This window comes from Colobus angolensis, unplaced genomic scaffold (assembly GCF_000951035.1).
Source record: "Colobus angolensis palliatus isolate OR3802 unplaced genomic scaffold, Cang.pa_1.0 Scaffold181, whole genome shotgun sequence".
Taxonomy (NCBI): Eukaryota; Metazoa; Chordata; class Mammalia; order Primates; family Cercopithecidae; genus Colobus; species Colobus angolensis.
The window spans coordinates 4326089-4346514 of NW_012114944.1; the positions used below are offsets into that span (position 1 = coordinate 4326089).

The 20426-nt window shown below is 47.5% G+C and overlaps 1 protein-coding gene across 2 annotated transcripts in view; it reads right to left on the reverse strand.

Annotated features, from left to right (window-relative positions):
• Positions 1–5132: 5132 nt before the first annotated feature.
• ANKS6 (ankyrin repeat and sterile alpha motif domain containing 6) overlaps positions 5133–20426 on the reverse strand; it is a 60223-nt gene continuing 44929 nt past the window's right edge. The window contains exons 13-15 of one of the 2 annotated variants that reach the window (XM_011939490.1): positions 18631–18747; positions 9661–9788; positions 5133–5675 (exon numbers count right to left, since the gene is read on the reverse strand). In XM_011939490.1, the coding sequence (XP_011794880.1) occupies positions 9684–9788; positions 18631–18747 (222 nt within the window). In that variant the 3' untranslated portion in view covers positions 5133–5675; positions 9661–9683. Of the gene's footprint in view, positions 5676–8580; positions 9789–18630; positions 18748–20426 lie in introns of those variants that run through there. The other variant, XM_011939491.1, reaches the window with a different exon arrangement.

Consider the following 20426-nt stretch of genomic DNA (forward strand, 5'->3'; position numbering starts at 1 on the left):
ACAGAAATAAGTCCAGTGTGAGTCGAAGCTTTTTGGTGTCTAAAACCAGATGGTATTTCCTGCCTTGATCAGCCTCAGAGCTTTGGTTCCCATGGCAACTCTGAAGTTCCACCTACTGCAACTTCCCCGTTCTCCAAGCTTCTTCCTCTTCTACCATCGTGCTGGCCCCATGGAGAATAAAGCCAGTAACCAGCATGTGCACAGCATCTGAGTTTACAATATACTCCAGCAGTTATTACCTCATTTAATCGTCACCACAGCTTTGCCAGATAGCATCTGCTAACCCCCTCATCCTACAGATGGGAAAACTGAGGCCTCAGAGATGAGGCCATCTGCGCTTTCAGCCCTTGATGGTGTAGGTAGAAGTCAAACCCAGGTTTCATGAAACCTCTGCTGCACCAGGATGAATATGAATACCCTGCCCTGCAGATCGCCTACTATGCTTATTCCTAAATGATCATTTCCACAAATAAATCAGGTCTAATCAAGGCATGGCAACTTTAAGCAGGTTACTTCACTTCTCTGTGCCTTACTTTGCTCATTTGTAACACGGGTTGTAGTAATGGTACCTCTGGGTGGATGAGAGGATTAAGCATGCACGTACAATCAGAAGAAATGCTTACTGGTGTTGAAGGGAGACCTGAAAAGCCAGGGTGAGTCTCAGTTCTGCCCTACCTGTGTGACTCCAGGTGGGTCATCTTGCCTGCGGAGCCTGCTTCCCCCAGTGTAGGAGGGAACAGCATCACAGTGCTCACATGCATGTGGTGCTTGAGAAGATAAATGCGCTGCCTCTCACGCTTGCAGTGCGCATACGCATCCCCTGGGGACCCTGCAGGGCCTGCATTTCTCACAAGTGTCCATGGACAACTTAGAGTAGCAAGGCTGTAGCGAGGAAAGCCCCACGCAGGTGTTATGAGTGATCAGTCATGCAAAGAGCCATGCCCCCAGCAGTAGAAAGCTCAAGAAGCTTGAAGAGCTCACTGCAGGTGAGCAGAAGCCCCTTGGGTGGTTTTATCGGGGTGTGAGATTTGTCAGAAGGGCTCCTTCGGCCTGAGCCCTGGTCTCTGCACAGCCTGGAACTCTTGCGGGGTTCTGGTGAAAGCTCTCCCTGATCTTGCTCTCAATAGAGAACATAAAAACATCAATGTGTTACATCTTGCACAACAAAAAAAATTTATTGATAATGACTCGTGAACTCTTTAAAATAAACTTTAAATTAAAAGCGAAGTCAGTGTGACCCAGGAACGGTAAGTGGCCTATGTTTAAGTCCATGACAGACAGGGGATCAACGGAGACCTATCACGCAGCTCTAAAAACAGCCTGCACTTCGTGCTTCCCCCAGTTTCCTTTGCTCCATATTCTTCCTTATGTGACTATGGTTTGTAAACTAAATTATGTGTGTTTTTATTGCTACCAAATTAACAAATATTTTCCATTCATTCTTGCAGTAAGTCTGGCCGGTGCATCCCTGGGCCTTGCCACCGGTCCATATCCCAGCCTCTCTGCCTGCTCTCAGCTCCAGGTGCACAGTGGCTGCTGCTGAGAAGCTCCTATGCCCTCCAAGAAACAGTGAGAAAATGAATGATTAAAAGCTTCTGTGCCCAAGGATGGCCTCCATGTCCCAGGCACTGTGCTGGGCATTGAACAATGTGAGTCTTCACAGCAGCCCTGTGAGCCGGGGTGTTGTGACACCAGTGGATCATAAGCTCCTAGAGGGCAGGGAATTTGCTTTGCTCCCTGGTGCATCCCCCGTGCCTACAAGGGTGTGCCATCAGTGTCTGCTGCATGGACGTGCTCGCCTACCCGAGAAAGGGTGTCAGCACCTCCACAGGGCCTCCTAGTCATGTGGCACCCATGAAGTCACCCCACAGAAGCTGCAGTGACAATGGTGTGCAGCCTCCAGCTTCAGCTCTTTCTTTGTCGCCAAGGTTCCCCTCCACACACACACCCAACCGTTTAGAAACCCCTTGTCACAGGCCGGGTTCCCTGGGAAGTGCACTCTGAGGTGAAGCAGAGCCTGCAGCCTGTTGCTTAGGGACTGGTCTTGGGACAGACACCTGTGGAAGGAAAGAAGAAATGTAGGACTGCGTGGAAGGAGAGGCCAAGGGCTGTGGCTGAGGCGGGGGACAGAAGTCCATGGGGGTCCACAGGGCAGCCTCAGCTGCCTCGAGGGCACCCACAGCTGAACAGGTCAGTCAAGTGGGTGTCCACTCCAATGCCTGGGCGCTTCAGGAAACACTCATCTTCGAACTCAAAGGGAGTGTCTGGGTCATGATGAAAGTGGAGACAATTATCCTGCTAAAGAGCTGTGAGCACATGAGGCGGAGAAGCTCTGAGCCACGCTGAGACAGGAAATGAGAACCAGAGGAGTGGTGAAGGGGCGCGGAGCAGGTGAGATGAGCTGGTGCCCTGAGAACGTCCTGACCTCTCCCCTCCACAGGACCAGGACCAGGCAGCCCCACCTCATTCGCTGGCTCATTCTCAAAGCATTTTCTGTGCTGGGCTCTGGAGATACTGGCTGAAGACCCTCAGTCTATCTAGGCCTCTCTGACAAAGGGGCACATGTATGTGGGAGGGAGAGGAAAGGAAAGACCCTAGAAGGGTCACACACCTGTCACACTGAACGGCATAGTAGAGATGAACAAGGCTCACTGAAGGCAAAACACCAGCCAGGTCACCGGCACATCCACAGCACCCCCACCCCCACTCCACCCCAACCTTTTAAAAAAATTATGGAAACTTATGTAACATAAAACCAGCCATTTTAAGTCTGTAGTTCAGTAGCATTAAGGACATTCACAACGTTGTACATTACTATTAGCTAATTCTACAACTTCATCATCACCCTGAAAGGATTAAGCAGTCACTTTCCATTCTCTCAACCCAGCCCAACAACTATGAACCTGCTCTCTCCATGGATTTGCCTATTGTGGACATTCCACATAAATGGAATCATGGAGTATGTGGCCTTTGGTGTCTGGTTTAACTTAGTCTACTGTTTTCAAGGTTTACCCAGGTTGCAGCATGTATCAACTTCGTTCTTTTTTTACGGCTGAATAATATTCCACTGTATGGATGTAAATTTTGTGTATCCATCCATTGGACATTTGGGTTGTTTCCACCTTTTGTCTATTGTGAATAGTGCTGCTATGAATATTCACATACAAGCTTTTGTTTAAATACCTCTTTTCAGTTCCCTGGGGCATATGCGTAAGAGTGGACGTGCTGGGTTCCATGGCCATTCTACTCTGAACTTATTGAGGAGCCACTCCCCCTTCTTTTTATAGCTTTTCATAGAACCACCGGGCTGGAAGGGATCACAAAAGTGACCTAGAACAGTGTTGCTCAAACTTTTGGATTTCACATGCCAGTAAAACTAAAACTATCACCACCACACTCAGCCTCTCCCACAGTAGGAGGGACTTGTGTTGGAATGAAGGCCAGCATGTAAAATGGAAATATCCAGTGTCAAACTCATGGCCTCATTCTTGCTTTTCTCATTATTACCTCCACCTGGTACTGGTGTGTGGGGACCACTGACCTGGTCCAATCCCCAGCCCAAGTCTGTATCCCTTCTCTACCTGCCCTGGCACAGGCTGGCCTAGCTTCTGTTCCTGCCTGAAGAATGCTCCCGTCCCTGGGCAGCTCAGATCCCTGGAACGTTCTTTCTTGTGGAGTGCTGGCCCCATGCCCATGGCCTCCCCAGACCCTTGCCCCACCCTCCAGGGCCCCCCAGCTTCCCCCCATCACCTTCCTAAGGGCCCCTAGGGCTAAGCTACTGGGACCGGGGAAGCATAAACAAGGCAGTCCCAACTTGCAAGAACTCTTACTATTCTTGTGAGACAGGGTCTCGTTCTGTCGCCCAGGCTGGAGTGCAGTGGTGTGATCATAGCTTACTGCAACCCTGAACTCCTGGTCTCAAGTGATCCTTCTGCCTCGGCCTCCTAAAGTGTTGGGATTATAGGCATGAGCCACCGTGCCAGGCCACTTGTGAGAATTCCTAAAAGAAACAGAGAATCACCAAGCTATTTATAGCTTTCAGAAGCCCTCCTCTCCAAATCGTGAACAAGTTGCAGAGGCTAAACAACAGGTTTCGTTTATTTGTCTTGTTGGCTGGGCTTATTCAAATTCCACGTTCCCCTCTGTGCTGACCACAGGCAGCAAGACACTAGGGAGTGTGAGGCCTGCACTCAGACCAGACTGTCCCTTGTCAGCTGTGTGACCTTGGCAAAGTTGGTTAGTATCTGTGTGCCACAGTCACCACACTGACAGAAAGAGGAGTTTCAGGATGCCTCACAGGGTTCCTGTGAAGATGAGGCAAGGTGACTTCTAGAAGTTGCGCCTGGTGGCCCCAGGGGCTTGCTCCATAGCAGCCATGACAGGCAGGCATTTGGGCAGTGTTTTACGCCTTGGATGAATGCAGTCAAAGTGGGAAGATAACTTCAAAACATTTAATACACACAGGCCGACAAACAATAATCTTTCAAAGAATTAAGTCCCTGCATAAACATAACAATAAAATAATAAAAAGTGTCTATGGTGAGGAAAATGGAAACTCACTCTCTTGGGCAGAAACTAAAATGACATTCTGGACTCCTGGTAGTGGATACAGTGGCCCTAGTGAGGGCCCTACAGGGGAAGGCCAAACCCACTCCAGCCACCTGGAGGTCGAGACAGAGTCTCCCTGACAAGGACGGCCATGCCCTGTGCCTCTGCCCTGAAAAAGGCTCCAGCAGGAAATGGACACCTGGGAGGGTCCCTATGCTGATGCGAGATGGCTCCACTCCACTGGACAGGGCCCCGAGTTGGCGGGGGTCCTGGAGGAAAGGGAGTTCTCAAGGGCAGGGAGATGTGGTCTCGGCCTTAGGAAGGAAGCGCGGTGCCGGGCAGGAGAGCCGAGGAAAATGAACTGGGCTTTGTGCTCGAGCTCACTACCCGTGATTCTGTGTGGATTTCCCTTCTGTCATTCCCAAGCTTTGGCAACAACTGTTATTTTGGGGACTGGATTCTCTGCTGGGGGGCTGAAATTAAGGCAGGGACTAAATCCACCCAGTCTGCATGTTAAGGAGGAGCAGAGCGCCCTGAGGCCAGAGGACCCACCTCACCCAGGGAGATTCCTTCTGCAGGCCAGGCCTGCAAAATTTGGTATCAGCTTTATTAGGGAAAATATCAGGTCTCTTTACACGTTGAACAGGAACTGCTGGTTAACAAGACACGATTAACTTGCTAGGAATGGACAAGGACAGTGACAGGAGAGTGCTTCACAGCACCTCCTGCTGATGGCACCTTCATTCTGGCTGCAGAATTCTCCTAGGCAGGGTCCTGGGCTCTTCAGGAGGCATTTACTTGGAAGCACAGGTCAGCGTATCTGTCCAAAGTTGTCCAGCCTCCGGCCTGGCCCATGTCTTCAGGCATCTCCAAGGCAAGAGCAAAAGAGACGGCTTCCCTGCCCCCTTTTTACCCGCTAGATCAGCTTCTACGACTTGGCCAAACTACCTTTCTGTCTGCCGTGCTGGGAATCTCACTGACAGCAAAACCCAGAGTCAGGCACATTTGGGGGGCAGGTCCATCGGCCACTCCTCACTTCTGTGGGCTCCGATGCCAGCAGAGCCACGTCAGCAGCTGCTACCTCTTGCTGGAGGGAGTTTCTTCTGGCCTCACCCACCCAGCCATGGCTATGTCAGGGCAGAAGGAAGAGAAGAAAGAAGAGAGATGAGATGAAAGGATTTAAAATGTGCAACCATCTTTGAGGTTTCCCACATCTGCACTGCTCCAGTGTGAAAAGGGCTTTCACTTTCACCTGATCCACGGGGGCTGCTATCCCCTTATAATCAAAAGGGAAACTGAAACTCAAAGGGAGTAAGAAACATGCTCAACGTCACGCAGTGCTAGGTCTGACTATGTCCAGTGCTCTTCCCAGGGTAACAGGTTGCTTCCACTCATTTCAAAGGACCAAAACCAGAAAAACACGCACCCAACTGATGCCTCCTCCCTGACGATCTAGAGCTTACACATTATGTGCTGCCTTTGCACACGCCCCGGTTGGGATGCCCTTTCTCTTTCCTGCCTAAACCTGCCCTTCCAGGCCCCACTCCAGTTCTCTCCTCTGGGGTCTGCCCAGGCAGAGTCTGAGCCATCATCGATGACTTTCCCTGAGCCATATACCCAACACGCTTCATCACCACACCATCTCACAGACGTGCTTGTCTCCTCTAAGATACTGTGGGGTTCCCTTGAGGGCAGAGAAGTCCTTTTTCACCTTTGGAGGCAAAGCATACGAGTGGGGCTGGCACAGGGTAGATGCTCAGTAAATGTTGGTAAACAAAAGAATTAAAAAGTAAACATTCTCCTCACAAAACCAGCTGGCCTCCATACAGTTTTGCGGCACTGAACTAGAGGCAGGAGCCCTCTGTGGCCAGCGGGGACTTGGACATCCAGTACCCAGGACACACCAGCAAGACACTGCCTGGGTGCTGGGAAACAACGCCCTCCACCCTACAGGAGAGCTCAGGGTGGAGCCTGAGCTCAATGCCCTCAAGGCTGGAGAGCTTTCGGAACAGGGACCCTACCATCTCAAAGCAGGCCCCGTCCCAATGTCCCACTGCCAAGCAGACCACCTCTGCAGAGAGCTGCTGGGGACAAAAAGGTGACCACCAACAGCCCTGACCCACTCCCAGGGCTGCAAGGCCTCTTGCCTGCCGCTGTTCCAGTCAAAGCGGGGCTTCCCCAGTGATGTCCAAGGAATTCCAGTCTTGCAAAAGCACCTTGGAGAAGTGATGAGAGTAATGTGGGAGATGCTACGAGCTTCTTGGTCCTGTGAAGAGGCCTGACACGTGTGGGCATGCTGAAGGTTATGAGAGGCCTGCAGCAAAGATGATCATGTAGCTTGCTTTAACTTAGTGTCTGCCAAACCTACTTGACCAGGGAACCTCACCCCACTTTCACATATGCATCCTACTTTTCTTTATGGAAAACCTATTAACATCCTGTGGAACTAGGGTTCCAAGGAGCACACTTTTGGGAAATGCTGGTGAAGGTCAACGAGCAAGGGAGGTGCTTCTTGTTGGGGGGCGCAGCCTCCTGAAGGCAGGCTGGGGACACACGTGGGAAAGGAAGGGGGTGATAAAGGACCAAAAATCACAAAAACAAGCACCCAACTGACCCCTCCTCCCTGACGATCTATAGCCTACACGTTTCGTGCTGCCTGCGCACATGCCCCCGCTGGGGTCCCCTTTCTCTTCCCTATCGTCCACATCCAAACATGCCCAGAAAGGGTACCAGGGACCTCTTGTGAACCAGCACACAAACTTCCTAGGAGGAAAAGCCTCGGACACTTGAGTCCAGTGAAAAAGAAAAGAGAAGCATTGTCTGGAGCCTCTGCTGTCCTGTCTGCAAAACGGGAATAGCCCCGCTCCATCCAGGGTCATCCACTGAGTTCATGGAGGTCTACATTTGTGGGAAGGTGACCCCCCGGCACAGCTGTGTATCACTGGTGTTCAATCAGACTTATTGAGTGGAAGCTATACCAGTAAGACCAGTAAGTCTGGTATAGCTTCCACTATATATGATTATGAAAACAACAGCACCACAGCAAAAATGAGGCACAAAACCTCAAAGTACATAACGTCAGGGGCCATGAATTTCAGAGGCAAACAATTCTAGGCCTACTGTTAACCCCTGAAGCCATCAGTAAATTAAAACAAGAATCTGAAGTGCTTCTAGCTCCGAGAGTCTATAGGAGTTAGTGGAAAAGGCACAGGCTTGCAAGCCCACCAGGTCCAGTTCTAAGCCCAGATCTGCTCCTTCTGGGCTGTTTAACTGGCAAGCAGCTTCCCTCTCCTAAACATCCAGTTCCCAATGTGCGAGATGAGGTTACACGATGCCCCCTCCAGGGTGGCCATGAGGATGAAATGACAAAGATAAAGCTGCAACATACAGTAGGGGACGAATGAGTTGTCTCCTTAAAAAGGCTGGAACATGAGAAACCTTTGTAAAGGTGTCTGTCAGTAACAGCTAAATGAAATACTTTGTCTTCAGTCCTGTGGAAAGTTGGCTTCTGTGGGTGGAAGGCTGAGAGGATTTAGAGGAAAAACACCCACTATGAGGGCAGGGGAAGAAAACGACGAGGCTCTGGGCAGTAAGGTAACGACGTCCTCTGAAAGCCAGCATAGGGGAGTGGGCTTTCATGGCTGGGAGAGAGACAGATGAGAGATGGCACCTCCCAAGGAGACTAACTTGTGGCTCAGCACTGCTCAGGGTAGAGATTAGAATTCTGTGCAGCCTACCATCTACTGGGTACTTCCTGCAGACCCAGCACTTTGGGCACACTGGTTCTAAGCTCCAACTAAGAGGCCATTGAGCTGCATCTGAACTTTAAACCTGAGTCCAGAGCACAAGGTCTGCCCACTCTACCATGCTGCTTCTCAATGTCGGGACCATCTATTTACAGGTGTTCTCTTGCCCGTCGAGAGCCTGAAGGCTCTGGATGGTGTCTGCACACTCGGCACCTGGTATCTAACATAAATGCAACAAGCACTGGCTGAATTAGTCACTCACTGGAAAATATTTCAGAAAGCCACCGGGTTTTAAAAGTCAGGGCCCCTCTAATTTAGTATAATATGATATGGTAGGAAACTACACAAGCCAATTCCCTTTTGAGAAACACAGCATTGACAGGATGTAGAAAAAATTCCAAATTTTCACTTCTTTGCCTAGAACCTCAGAGCACCAGAGGACTTTCACAATGTGACCCATTAGTCTTCTGCTTCCACTTTCAGTGCAGAAAGCCCTGCAGTGATACGGGTGAGCACTGTGGAGTACCAGAGCATCATCTGGTCTGACCCTTCACTTTGCAGATAAGCAATCTGAAAGCTAGGAAGAAGAAGGGATCCACACAGCAGGCCTCTACTTCTTTCCTTCTATAATAGACTGTCTTTGCAATAAAGAAAAACGCGTTTGACACACGCATCTCGAACGCGTGCTGTAAGCTGTATGCAGCAGGTGCAGTGGAATGCTAGAGCAGTCACACACATAGCACTGAGGGACCCAGCAGCTGAAAGGGGGTCAAAAAGACTCCATCTGACAGGTGACTTGGACCAGGAGGGACAACTTAGAAGTTTTAAGGGACGATGTGGCAGGAGGGCTAACCTCTCACCATAATACATACCCCCCATCTAAGTCAAAAGTTGTTGCTGGGAAGCCATTATGTGGAGACTGCACATCCCGGCCTCCTCTGCATCCAGGTGGGGTGACATGACTAAGAGCAGCCAAGGGGACGTGAGCAGGAGTGATGTGTGTCGGTTAAGAGCAAAGCAGGTAAGAAGCAGCTGTGCCTTCTCCATCGTCCCTTTCCCTTGCTGCCAGCCAGAAGCAAACTCTGAGGCTCCCAGGGAGGGCGGAGCACAGGATGAAAGGAGTTGAGTGCCTGCATCACTGAGTGAACCAACCTGCCGACCAGAAGCACCCCCACTGGACTGTTACATGGGAATCTGTCTCTGTGTGTTGAAGTTCGTTGCAGCAACAAGTACTACCAACGAATGCAGTGGATGTGAAGTGGGCATCCCGAGCAAAGGGAACAACGTGACTAAGCAACAGCAGTGTGATGGGGGCAGGGCTGGGGCCGTGGCCATGTGAAAGGGTCCCGGGATTCAGAGAGCTCACGCTGGTGGCCGCAGGAAGGAGGATCACGCACAGGGGCTGTTGCCAGGGGCCCTGGTGTTGCTGGCGCTGCTCTCAAAGGAAGAGTGAAAGTTGTGAATGGTTTCCTGTAAAATTTGTCTCTCTCGTCCCTGTGGAGGAAATTGAAAACAGACACAGAAAGTCTTATTAAACCTTTTAACCATTAATTCAATTGACACAGTGTTGTTAATGTTCAACTCATACTTGAAAAACCCATGGGCGTCTAGGGGAAAATAAATTATCTAATTGAAAGAGTACCGAGTTCAATAAAAACATACTGAGTCAGAATCTCCCCAGCACCCACCATCACAGCCTGTCAATGCTGCAGAGGCCCCGGGATGCAGGACCCCAAACCCCTGGACAGAGCGGGAGGCTGAGCCCGGGGCAGGACTGACTCTTCCCGAGTCACATGGCCCAGATTCGAGGTCTCCTTTCCTGCGCCTCTGTGCATCTTTCCAGTCCTCAGATTTTCAGAAAATTCAACGGGAGCCCAGTTTCCTTCTGCTACAGAATAAGAGTTTAAACTGCCTTTGCTTCCCTTTGCCCAAAAGCTGCCAGATTTGTCTTCACAGAGATTCACTTCTCACTCTATTCCTACAACGCCCCCTGCACCCTATACACACATTTTCAGATGAGAAAAGAGGGTGGATGTGAATGTTCCGTTAAGCCCAGAAAACATCATCACTGCATACCAGGCTCAGAGGCATCAATACTCAGAGATTAAGAACAGAGACTGGGTCCTAGCCAGAGCAACCAGACAGGAAGTCAAACTGTCGCTGTTTGCTGGTAACATGATTGTTTACCTAGAAAACCCTAAAGACAGCTCCAGAAAGCTCCTAGAACTGATAAAAGAATTCAGCAAAGTTTCCAGATACAAAATTAATATACACAAATCAGTAGCTCTTCTATACAACACCGACCAAGCTGAGAATCGAATCAAGAACTCAACCCCTTTTATAATAGCTGCAATAAGTAAGTAAATAAATAAATAAATAGATAAATAAATAAAATACTTAGGAATATACCTAACCAAGGAGGTGAAAAACCTCTACAAGGAAAACTAGAAAACACTGCTGAAATAAATCATAGATGACACAAACAAGTGGAAACACATCCCATGCTCATGGATGGAAAGAATCAATATTGTGAAAATGCCCACACTGCCAAAAGCAATTTACAAATTCATGCAATTCCCATCAAAATATCACCATCATTCTTCACAAAATTAGAGAAAACAACTCCAAAATTCATATGGAACTGAAAAAGAGCCCACATAGCCAAAGCAAGACTAAGCAAAAAGAACAAATCTGGAGGCATCACGTTACCTGATTTCAAACTATACTATAAGGCCACAGTCACCAAAACAGCATGGTACTGGTACAAAAATAGGCACATAGACCAAAGGAACAGAATAGAGAACCCAGAAATAAACCCAAATACTTACAGCCAACTGACCTTTGACAAAGCAAACAGAAACATAAAATGGGGAAAGGACACCTTTTTCAACCAATGTAGCCACATGTAGGAGAATGAAACTAGATCCTCAGCTCTCACCTTATTCAAAAATCAACTCAAGATGGATTAAGGATTTAAATCTAAGACCTGAAACTATAAAAATTCTAGAAGGTAACACTGGAAAAACCCTTCTACATGAAACCCTTAGGCAAGGATTTCATGACCAAGAACCCAAAAGCAAATGCAATAAAAACAAAGGTAAATTGCTGGGACTTAAACTAAAGAGCTTTTACATGGCAAAAGGAACAGTCAGCAGAGTACAAGACAACCCACAGAGTGGGAAAAAAATCTTCACAATCTATACATCTGACAAAGGACTAATATCTGTAATCTACAATGAACTCAACCAAATCAACAAGAAAAAAACAAACAATTCCATCAAAAAGTGGGCTAAGGACATGAATAGACAATTTTCAAAAGAAGATATGCAAATGGCCAACAAACATATGAAAAAATGCTCAACATCATTAATGATCAAGGAAATGTAAATCAGAACCATAATGTGATACCACCTTACTCCTGCAAGAATGGCCATAACAAAAAAAATAAAAAAACAGTAGATGTTGGCATGGAGGTGGTGAAAAGGCAACCCTTTTACATTGCTGGTGGGAATATAAACTAGTACCACCACTATGGAAAACAGTATGGAGATTCCTTATAGAACTAAAAGTAGAACTACCATTTGATCCAGCAATCCCACCACTGGGTATCTACCCAGAGGAAAAGAAGCCATTATATGAAAAAGATACTTGCACACACATGTCTATAGCAGCACAATTCACAATTGCAAAATCGTGGAACCAACCCAAATAACCATCAATCATCGAGTGGATAAAGAAACTGTGGGGTGTGTGTGTGTGTGTGTGTATACATATATACACACACACATATATATATGATGGAATACTACACAGCCATAAAAAGGGATGAATTAATGGCATTTGCAGTGACCTGGATGAGACTGGAGACTATTATTCTAAGTGAAGTAACTCAGGACTGAAGTAACCAAACATCGTATGTTCTCACGTGTAAGTAGGAGCTAAGCTAGGAGAATGCAAAGGCATTAAGAATGACACAATGGACTTTGGGGAATAGAGGGGGAAAGGATGGGAAGGCGGTGAGGGATAAAAGACTACATATAGGGTGCAGTGTACACTGCTTGGGTGATGGGTGCACCAAAATCTCACAAACCACCACTAAAGAACTTACTCATGTAACTAAACACCATCTGTTCCCCAATAATCTATGGAAATAAAAAATTAACAACAGCAACAACAACAAAGAACAGAGACTGGGCTGGGCATGGTGGCATGCACCTGTAGTCCCAGCTACTTGGAGACTGAGGTGGGAGGATCACTTGAACCCAGGAGGTCAATTCCAGCCTGGGCAACAGAGCGAGAAACCTGTCACAGTCTAGGTTTAGAGCCCATTTCTCCCATTTGCTAGCAGGGTCACCCTGAGCAAGATACTTCATCTCCCTGGGCCTTGGTTTCCTCATCTACAAAACAGGGATGATAACAGTCCCTCATGTGATGGCTATGGGATTGTCAGAAGGCCTCAGACACAAAGCTGTCCATTGCAGCACCATTTATACAAAGTTTGAAAATCTGTATAAGCAACAGGTAGGAAATTTTTAAAAATTAATTTTAGCACATTTCCCCATCAGACCTTGTGTGGGTAGCTGGAAGCAGACAGGTCCTATCCTCAGAGGGCAGCAGCGGATTAAACATATTTTTAAAAATTAATAAATATGGTCAAAATGTAAATTAAATTAAAAATGTATCATCTCTGGTAGATTGTTCTCTACTAAGAGTGAAAAGGGGGGAAAATCCACTGAATGAGCCCAGACTTCAAACTTTCTTTCATTTCATGGGCTCCCCATAGGCCAGAGGGGCCCCTCTCTAGACCCCCACATAGACACGTCTTGTGGACTCAAGAGGACAGTAAGACTCTCCCTTTATCCCAACCCATCCAAACATTTTAAATAAGCTGGAAAAATGCCCTCCAGATTCCATCAACACAATCCAAAGGCTGGAGGGTATGACAGAGCATTGGATGCCAAGTCAGAGCACCTGGAATCCCCACTCTACCACTGATTAGCACCAGCATCCCGGGCCCGCCCCTTTTCCGCTAAGTATCTGTAAAATGGGGATAATGTGACCTGCCAGGGCTGCACTGAAGCGCACCCTGAGATAATGAATGGGGTGGCACTGTGCAAACTGCAGAGGGCTAAAGTGTAAATGGAAGGGTTGACAACAATTTTATTATTAAACACCACCCTAGCCTTAATTGCCTGAGAAATGAGGTCAGGGCAAGACAGGGTTCCAGCCCTCACTGCCTGCTAACCTTAGGAGGGAGCTGCAGATGATTAAAACCATAATTGTTTCCTGCATCTACAACTGATTGAAGATGATAATGATAATTGCCCTTTAAAAACCCCTGAGTTTTAAAGGACCTGCCTGATAACTCTCAAAAGGAAAAAAAAAAAACAGCCATTACATGTAGAAAAAAGGTTCACCTATCTAGTATTCCAAAAAATGCAAATTAAAACAAGGTACCTTTTTTTGCCTATCAAATTAATAAAGATGAAAAAACAAACTGATGTAATACTGGCAAAGCTGCAGTGAAACAAACAAACTCTCACACACTCACAGCCAGTGGAACTGTTCACTGGCTCTTTCTGGAAAGTTATTCAGATATACATATACCTTGATTCTGACTCTTTGATTCAGTAATTCCACTTTCAGACATCTACTGTGAGGAGACGATTAGAAGGCCTTAGACACAAAGCTGTCCATTGTGGCACCATTCATTTATACAAAGTTTGAAAATCTACATAACCAACAGGTAGGAATTTTTTAAAAATTAATTTTAGCACATCTATGCAAATTTATATGAAAAAGAGTTCTTAATGACATGAGTAGCTGCATATATTTCATATTAAAGAAAGCAGGAGATAAAATTATAGACCCAAATTTATCTCAGTCATATTTTTAAAAAAATTTAAGGGTGTGGTGATGCGTGCTCATAATCCAAGCTACTCAAGAGACTGAGGTGGGAAGATCCTTTGAGGCCAGGAGTTTGAGGCCAGCCTGGGTAACACAGGAAGACCCCATCTCTTTAAAAAAGAAAAAGGACACAAAACACTGCAGAGCAATCTGCCCAAAGGTGAACAGTGTTGGCCTCTGAGAGATTGGATTGTGATTTCTTAAAGAAATTATTTTCACCATTTTGGTACTGTGTAAATTTAATAAAATCATATGCACTGCAGTGACAACCACAAAGAAAGGGCAACAGAAAGAAACAATGACTTAGGACCAACAAACTCCTCATTTCTGGTAAACCTCCAATATATAACTCATCCAAAACTAACAAACTAATGAGCAGACTTGAGCACACATTACAATTCCAGTACTGGGGTGGGTTCATCTGGAAGTGACGTGGCTTGCAGGCTGAGAGTCCACAAGCTTTGCTAATACTACTATGCCTAATAAGACTTGCTGATGTTATTATATTATGAGGCAGGTGTTTGGTTAATACTCACTTAAAAAAATTTTAGGCCAAAATGCTCAATCTTATTCATCGTGTAAAAAATGCATTTTATATCACACCCTGTTTTCATGTAAACATATATAACTGAAACATTTTGTCCTTTCTATCTGCAAAAGCATGTTGCTATATTCTATTCTATTTCCTAAAATGTGCTGCTCATGCCCCATTAAACGGATTCTAAAACCCACCAGTGTGCTGTGGGCCACAGCTAGAAAGACACTGCAGGGAAGGAAAGCTGGGCCTCCCCATCTCATGTGTCCTGATCTAGGCTCTCCAATGTGTACAGAGCACGAGAGCCATAATGGGTACTCTCTCTTGGTTGGCCAAGCTTGCGTTGCAAAAGAAAAAGTATGAATGTTACAAAGAGAAATTCATGCCCTAAAGCAAAACCAAAGAGGCAGGAACGCTTGATGTCAAGGTTAGGCAGGTCCAGTCTAGAAGAGCCAAGGCCCAGAGCATCTGAAGGCTGTAAGCGCAGTGAACTGGCTCTTGGAAGCCACCTTTGGCCTGAGGAGCTCTTTGCACATCTGAGAACCAGCATGCAGTTGCAGTGCTAACTTAGAATAATGCAGCAGCAGTTAAATTTGCTTTTGTACTATTATACTTCTCCTAAACATGCCTTTTCTCAATGACTCATGATGATACATGGCCCTCACTTTCAGAGGACTTTATCTGGTACTATTTACTCTTGAATAACAGGGTCTTTCTCCAGGGAGGTGGTTTAGATCGGCTCCTTCTCCTTGTACCTATTACTGTGTGGAACTGCCTGACTTTGCAAGGTGGATGCTGCCTGCTGCAGGGACACGGGTGGGATTGAGTGGTGCTCTTGGCCTGGCATGTCACAGGCACCTGGGCCTCTTGGTTGGGAGCTGGTGAGCTGGGCCCCTAAGCAGGACCACTAACAGCTGTCCCTTCTGCTTCTCCTGATGGGGCCTGTTTAGTATAGGATGCAGACTGTCATAGAACAGGGAATGGGGGGAAGGGGGGATGAATTTGAGAGGAAACTGAAAAAAGGCTCTAGTCTGTACAAACTTTAAGAACAATGTCCTCTATCAGGATGGGCTCAAGATGTCACATCATTCACTCTGATGATGTCAGTTAAGTTTCCTAAGGTTTGCAAACTAGCCCAGTCTGTCTGCTTTTTGTGATCCTGGGCCAAGGAGGCCACAGTCACAGAGGGCAGAGGGGAGGTTTTGGAAGCATTAGCAGTTGCCATCTGGTGGCATCAGCTCCTGGCCTGTCCCCTCACTGGCCCTGCCTCCAGAGCCTTTTCTGTCCTTCTTCCTTAACTGGCTTAAGCTTGGATTTTCCCCACTCCACCCTTTCCTTGGTTCACACATCTGGCCTCTGGAGGCCAGGTGGAGAAAGGTTCCTCTAACGCCTGGGCCACAGCCCTTCACCGCCCCACCATCCCTCAGCCACCTCTCCTCCCCAAAGGCCTTTCCCTTACTTGATGGGTCATCCTTTACCACCTTGGGGGCCTTGCTCTGTCCCTTGGGCCTCCCCACATGTCATGTCTCTTGCTCTGTGCTCCAGTCATTCCCTTATTCTTCAAACACACTGCACACCTCACCACAGGGCCTTTGCACGTGTGCCTACCTCTGCCTGCTCCACACTTTTCTACTGGTTTCCACTCTTGCTTCAGGTCTCAGCTGCCTTGCCACTCCCTCAGGGATATCTTCTCAGCCCTGACTCCAAGCCAGGAGCTCTCACAGCACCACCTGCCTCTCCTTTATGTGCTGTGGGTTAGTTACACTGAGGCAGCTGGAGTCCTTGGGTGAGTTCCTCAACTTCTCTGAGCCTTGGTTTCCTCATCTATAAACTGAAACTGACTTCAGCGGCTTTCATAAGGATTAAATGAATGACTATAATGTATGACATGCTCAGAGCACAACGTGAGGCACAGAGTGATTCTGAATGGTCAATACTCACACGGTGCCTGAGACATAAAGGCTCTTTTTCATGACTAAATTAATGCCCTAGTCTTTAGAGATTGTTCTGGTTGATTCGCCTTCTGTGAGCCACCCTCAGGCTTCAGTTTCTTGGATGATGCCCTTCCTAAGAGCCGAGATCTGCCTGCCTCTGACAAACTCCATACCTACCTTACCCCCCTGCCCTCCCCGCTGACATCTAACAGCAGAGCAGAAGTGGTGCTGGTCCGGAAGTCAGGCATCACTGCCCAACTCTGAGCCTGGGCTTCCCTACATGTAAAGTGAGGTGGTCCAGGCCCATGCAACAACCAAGAAATGTTTCGAATCCGGCCATTTACAGAGGAGAAGGAACTAGTAAAGACTGGAGGAAAACTACTTGGCCTTGGGATGCCCAAAGCAATGCTAAGGGCATCCCTTTGAAGGATCACCTCATAGCCTTCAGGCAGGAAATAGGAATGACGACAGTGACAACAAAAACCACCGCCTCCAATCCTGGCAGGGCTGAGAGGAGCTGCCTCTGCACAGCACAGTGCTGCAGAGAGGTGAAGAGAAAGAGGCCAGGAAGCCTGGGTTTAGAGTCTCCCCCCACTGCCCACCACCGTGTGACCTGGGCACCATGCTCCCCTCCCTAGACTGTGCACCCTTGCCAGCCAGACGAAGTAAGTGTAAGGACACCGGCCTCCTTGGGCTGTCTCCAGGACTGATGAGGAAACATATGTAGTGATTTGTAGATGATAAAGTACCATGTAAATATTTATTTGCTGCTGGTGCTATGTGTCTGTTCAATATTTCTGTGCATAGTCCAGCAACATAAAGAACCATAAAAGGGGCCATGCTCTCTGATATCTCTGCATACTGTGGAACACAGAGAGAGGGAGGGAGGGAGGGAGGAGGGAGGGAGGAAAGGAGGAAGGAAGGAGGGAGGGAGGGAGGGAGGGCAGGAGGGAGCACGGGAGGAGGGAGGGAGGAAAGGAAGGAAAAGAAAGAAGAAAAAGAAGGAAAGAAAGAAGGAAGGAAAGGAAGGAAGGAGAAAGAAAGAGGAAGGAAGGAAGGAAGGAAGGAAGGAAGGAAGGAAGGAAGGAAGGAAGGAAGGAAGGAAGGAAGGAAGGAAGGAAGGAAGGAAGGGGAAAAAGGCAGAGATGTCCATTATGGCAATATTCATAAAAACAAAATTCCAGGCATGAGACTATTGTCCAGCAAGTGGAAAGCTGTTAGGCAAAGTGTGAAAAAGCAGCAGGTAAACAGGTACTGCACATTGTTGCTGGAAAAATTAAAAAGCCACCCTATATTAAGAAAAAAAGCAGACAGCAAAGGAGTTCCAAAAACCCAACAGCAACTACAATGAAGCTTGCAAAGTGAGTGGTGATTTGTCTTTATTTTTGTGGTTCTTTTTGTTTTTGGTGTTTGTGTGGCTCTGGGTGGGCGCGGGGTGGGAGCATTGATATTTTTAGTTTTAAAGCTGATGAGAAATTTAACATGAGACAAAAACGTGGGAAGCTGACAATAGTGACTGACGGCTGTCTGTGTGCCAGGAGCTCTGCTGAGCATTTTAGTCCTTGACACACCACCACCATCCCCACCCTACAGATGGGGACAGCGAGGCTCAGAGAGGTGTTCACCTCACACCACACAATGAATAAGTGAAGGAGCTGGGATTCAAACCCAGGCCAGCCTGACCCCAAGGCCTGTCTGTATCAAAGGCTCGAAGGCTCTCCTTTCACAGCGCTCCTGAGGGCCACACCCAGCCCTGTGCATTGATATTAGCTAAGTGAAGATTTCAGCTCAATCTGGGGAGAAACTTTATGGGGGAAGAGACCATGCTGGGAGGTAGTGAGTGCTTGCTCACTGTCAGATATGACAGAGGAAAGGAAGTAAGACCTTCTCGAGATCCCAGGACCCTGGTGAAGCTCTCAGATGTCTGAAACACGGAAATACAAGAAACAGAGAACAGTACCTTGCCTGCATTCAGTTCAGAAATTGCTGCCAGAATCTGCTGCCTGGACCCATCTGTCTTAATTCCCAGCTCCTTCAAGTCACCGTCAGTCAGTGTGAGGAACGCTTCCATGTCCACCTGGGGAGAGAGAGGGGATTTGCCACCATCTGCTGGATGCCACAGATTCTTCCTAGCCACAACAGTAATCTCACGATTATGAGCTATGAGTGCTTATTAGTAGTAAACTGATGATGATTTACTACTTCTAAGTCCTGACTTTATCTTTAAAGCGTTGTTGAAAACATTAAAAAAAAAACAACAACGAACTCTCCTCAGATCTGGCTCTTGGATTTTCTGAACAGATGCATTTTAGGAAGACCCTTAAAATGAGCCAAGTAAGGAAAATCTCTGAGATAGTCATCTGGGTGGCTAGAACAGGAGAAATCCAAGACCTGCTATTAGAAAGGTAACTGCAATGTTGCTGTACTTTTAACAACATCGGATACCGTGCAAACGTATGGCAGTACTCACCTCATCTCCCCCACCACGCACAAGACAGAGACAGACTGTGGAAAGACAGAGTGAGGAAATAAGCAGAAGCAATAAAGGAGAGAGGGCCATGGAGAACGAGAGCAGAGCTCAGAATAAGGGCATCTCAAAACTGCAAGTCTTGGTTTCTATGGGTGAGATCCTGATAGCTCTGTCAGCCCTGCCTGGCCCCTGGACAGGAAATCAAGCCCTCTGCTCCACTGGCTTCTGTTCCTCTACGGCAAGGTGGAGGGAAGGTCAGAAGGGGCTCCAATGAAGCAAGCACATCCATCACCCTGCATGTCGGACAACAACGGCCTCTGGCATAGGGGTCCACACCTGGCAGGATCCAATCCAGGTCCACTGGGAAGCCAGTCTCACTGTCAGACCAGAGGAGGGCAGTTAGCACTATGTGTGCAAAGCACCTTCTGAGGATTTCAGATAGACTGAGTCATTTAACCCTCATGACATCAGGGGGGTAGATCACTATCCCCACTTTGGAGACAGGGAAACTGACGCACAGAGTTTTTTGTTTTTTTTTTAGCATTCAATGTAACATGGTCAGTAAGTGGCAGGGCCTGGCTTTGAACCCTGGCAGAGGGCTCCAGCATCTTCGCCCTTTTCCACAATGCCACATCACCCTTCAGCCACAGATTCCCTGGCCTCCCTCATGGGCTTTTCCTGAGGGCAGTAGCCCTCTTGCTAACATGACTTCACTTCCCTAAGCATTAAGGCATTGGGTCCCCGGCCTGGGCCCCTCCCCCTGGGGAGATGCTGTTGCAGACAATGCTACAGCTTCACAAATCAGACTCCAACAACAGCGCTCATCTGGGAGATGGGACAGAGAACTGGCTGCCCACACCCACGTCTTCAGCCAGAGCTAAGCAGAAGGAGGGCGTGTTGCCCTGGAGACAGATAGGGTGCCAATTCCCACTCACTGCCGGGGGACCTCGGCAGGTGCCTTACCTCAGTTTCCCCACCGAAAAATTATAGTCCCACCATATAAATTACAGGGTGGATGCGGGATCTACAAAGAGAGTTTACAAACAGCTTTATGATCTACATTTACAAACTACAAGATACTATTACATTTTAGAGATATGCTATCGCCATTTAAAATAACACTTGCATAACTTCTTGAAAATCCTCAGTCTTTCACTTTATAAGCAGGCTTTATTTTATATTCCCTCATACCTAACAAGATTAAAACTTTTTTTCTTTAAAACATTTGAAGGCCGGACACGGTGGCTCACGCCTGTAATCTCAGCACTTTGGGAGGCCGAGGCGGG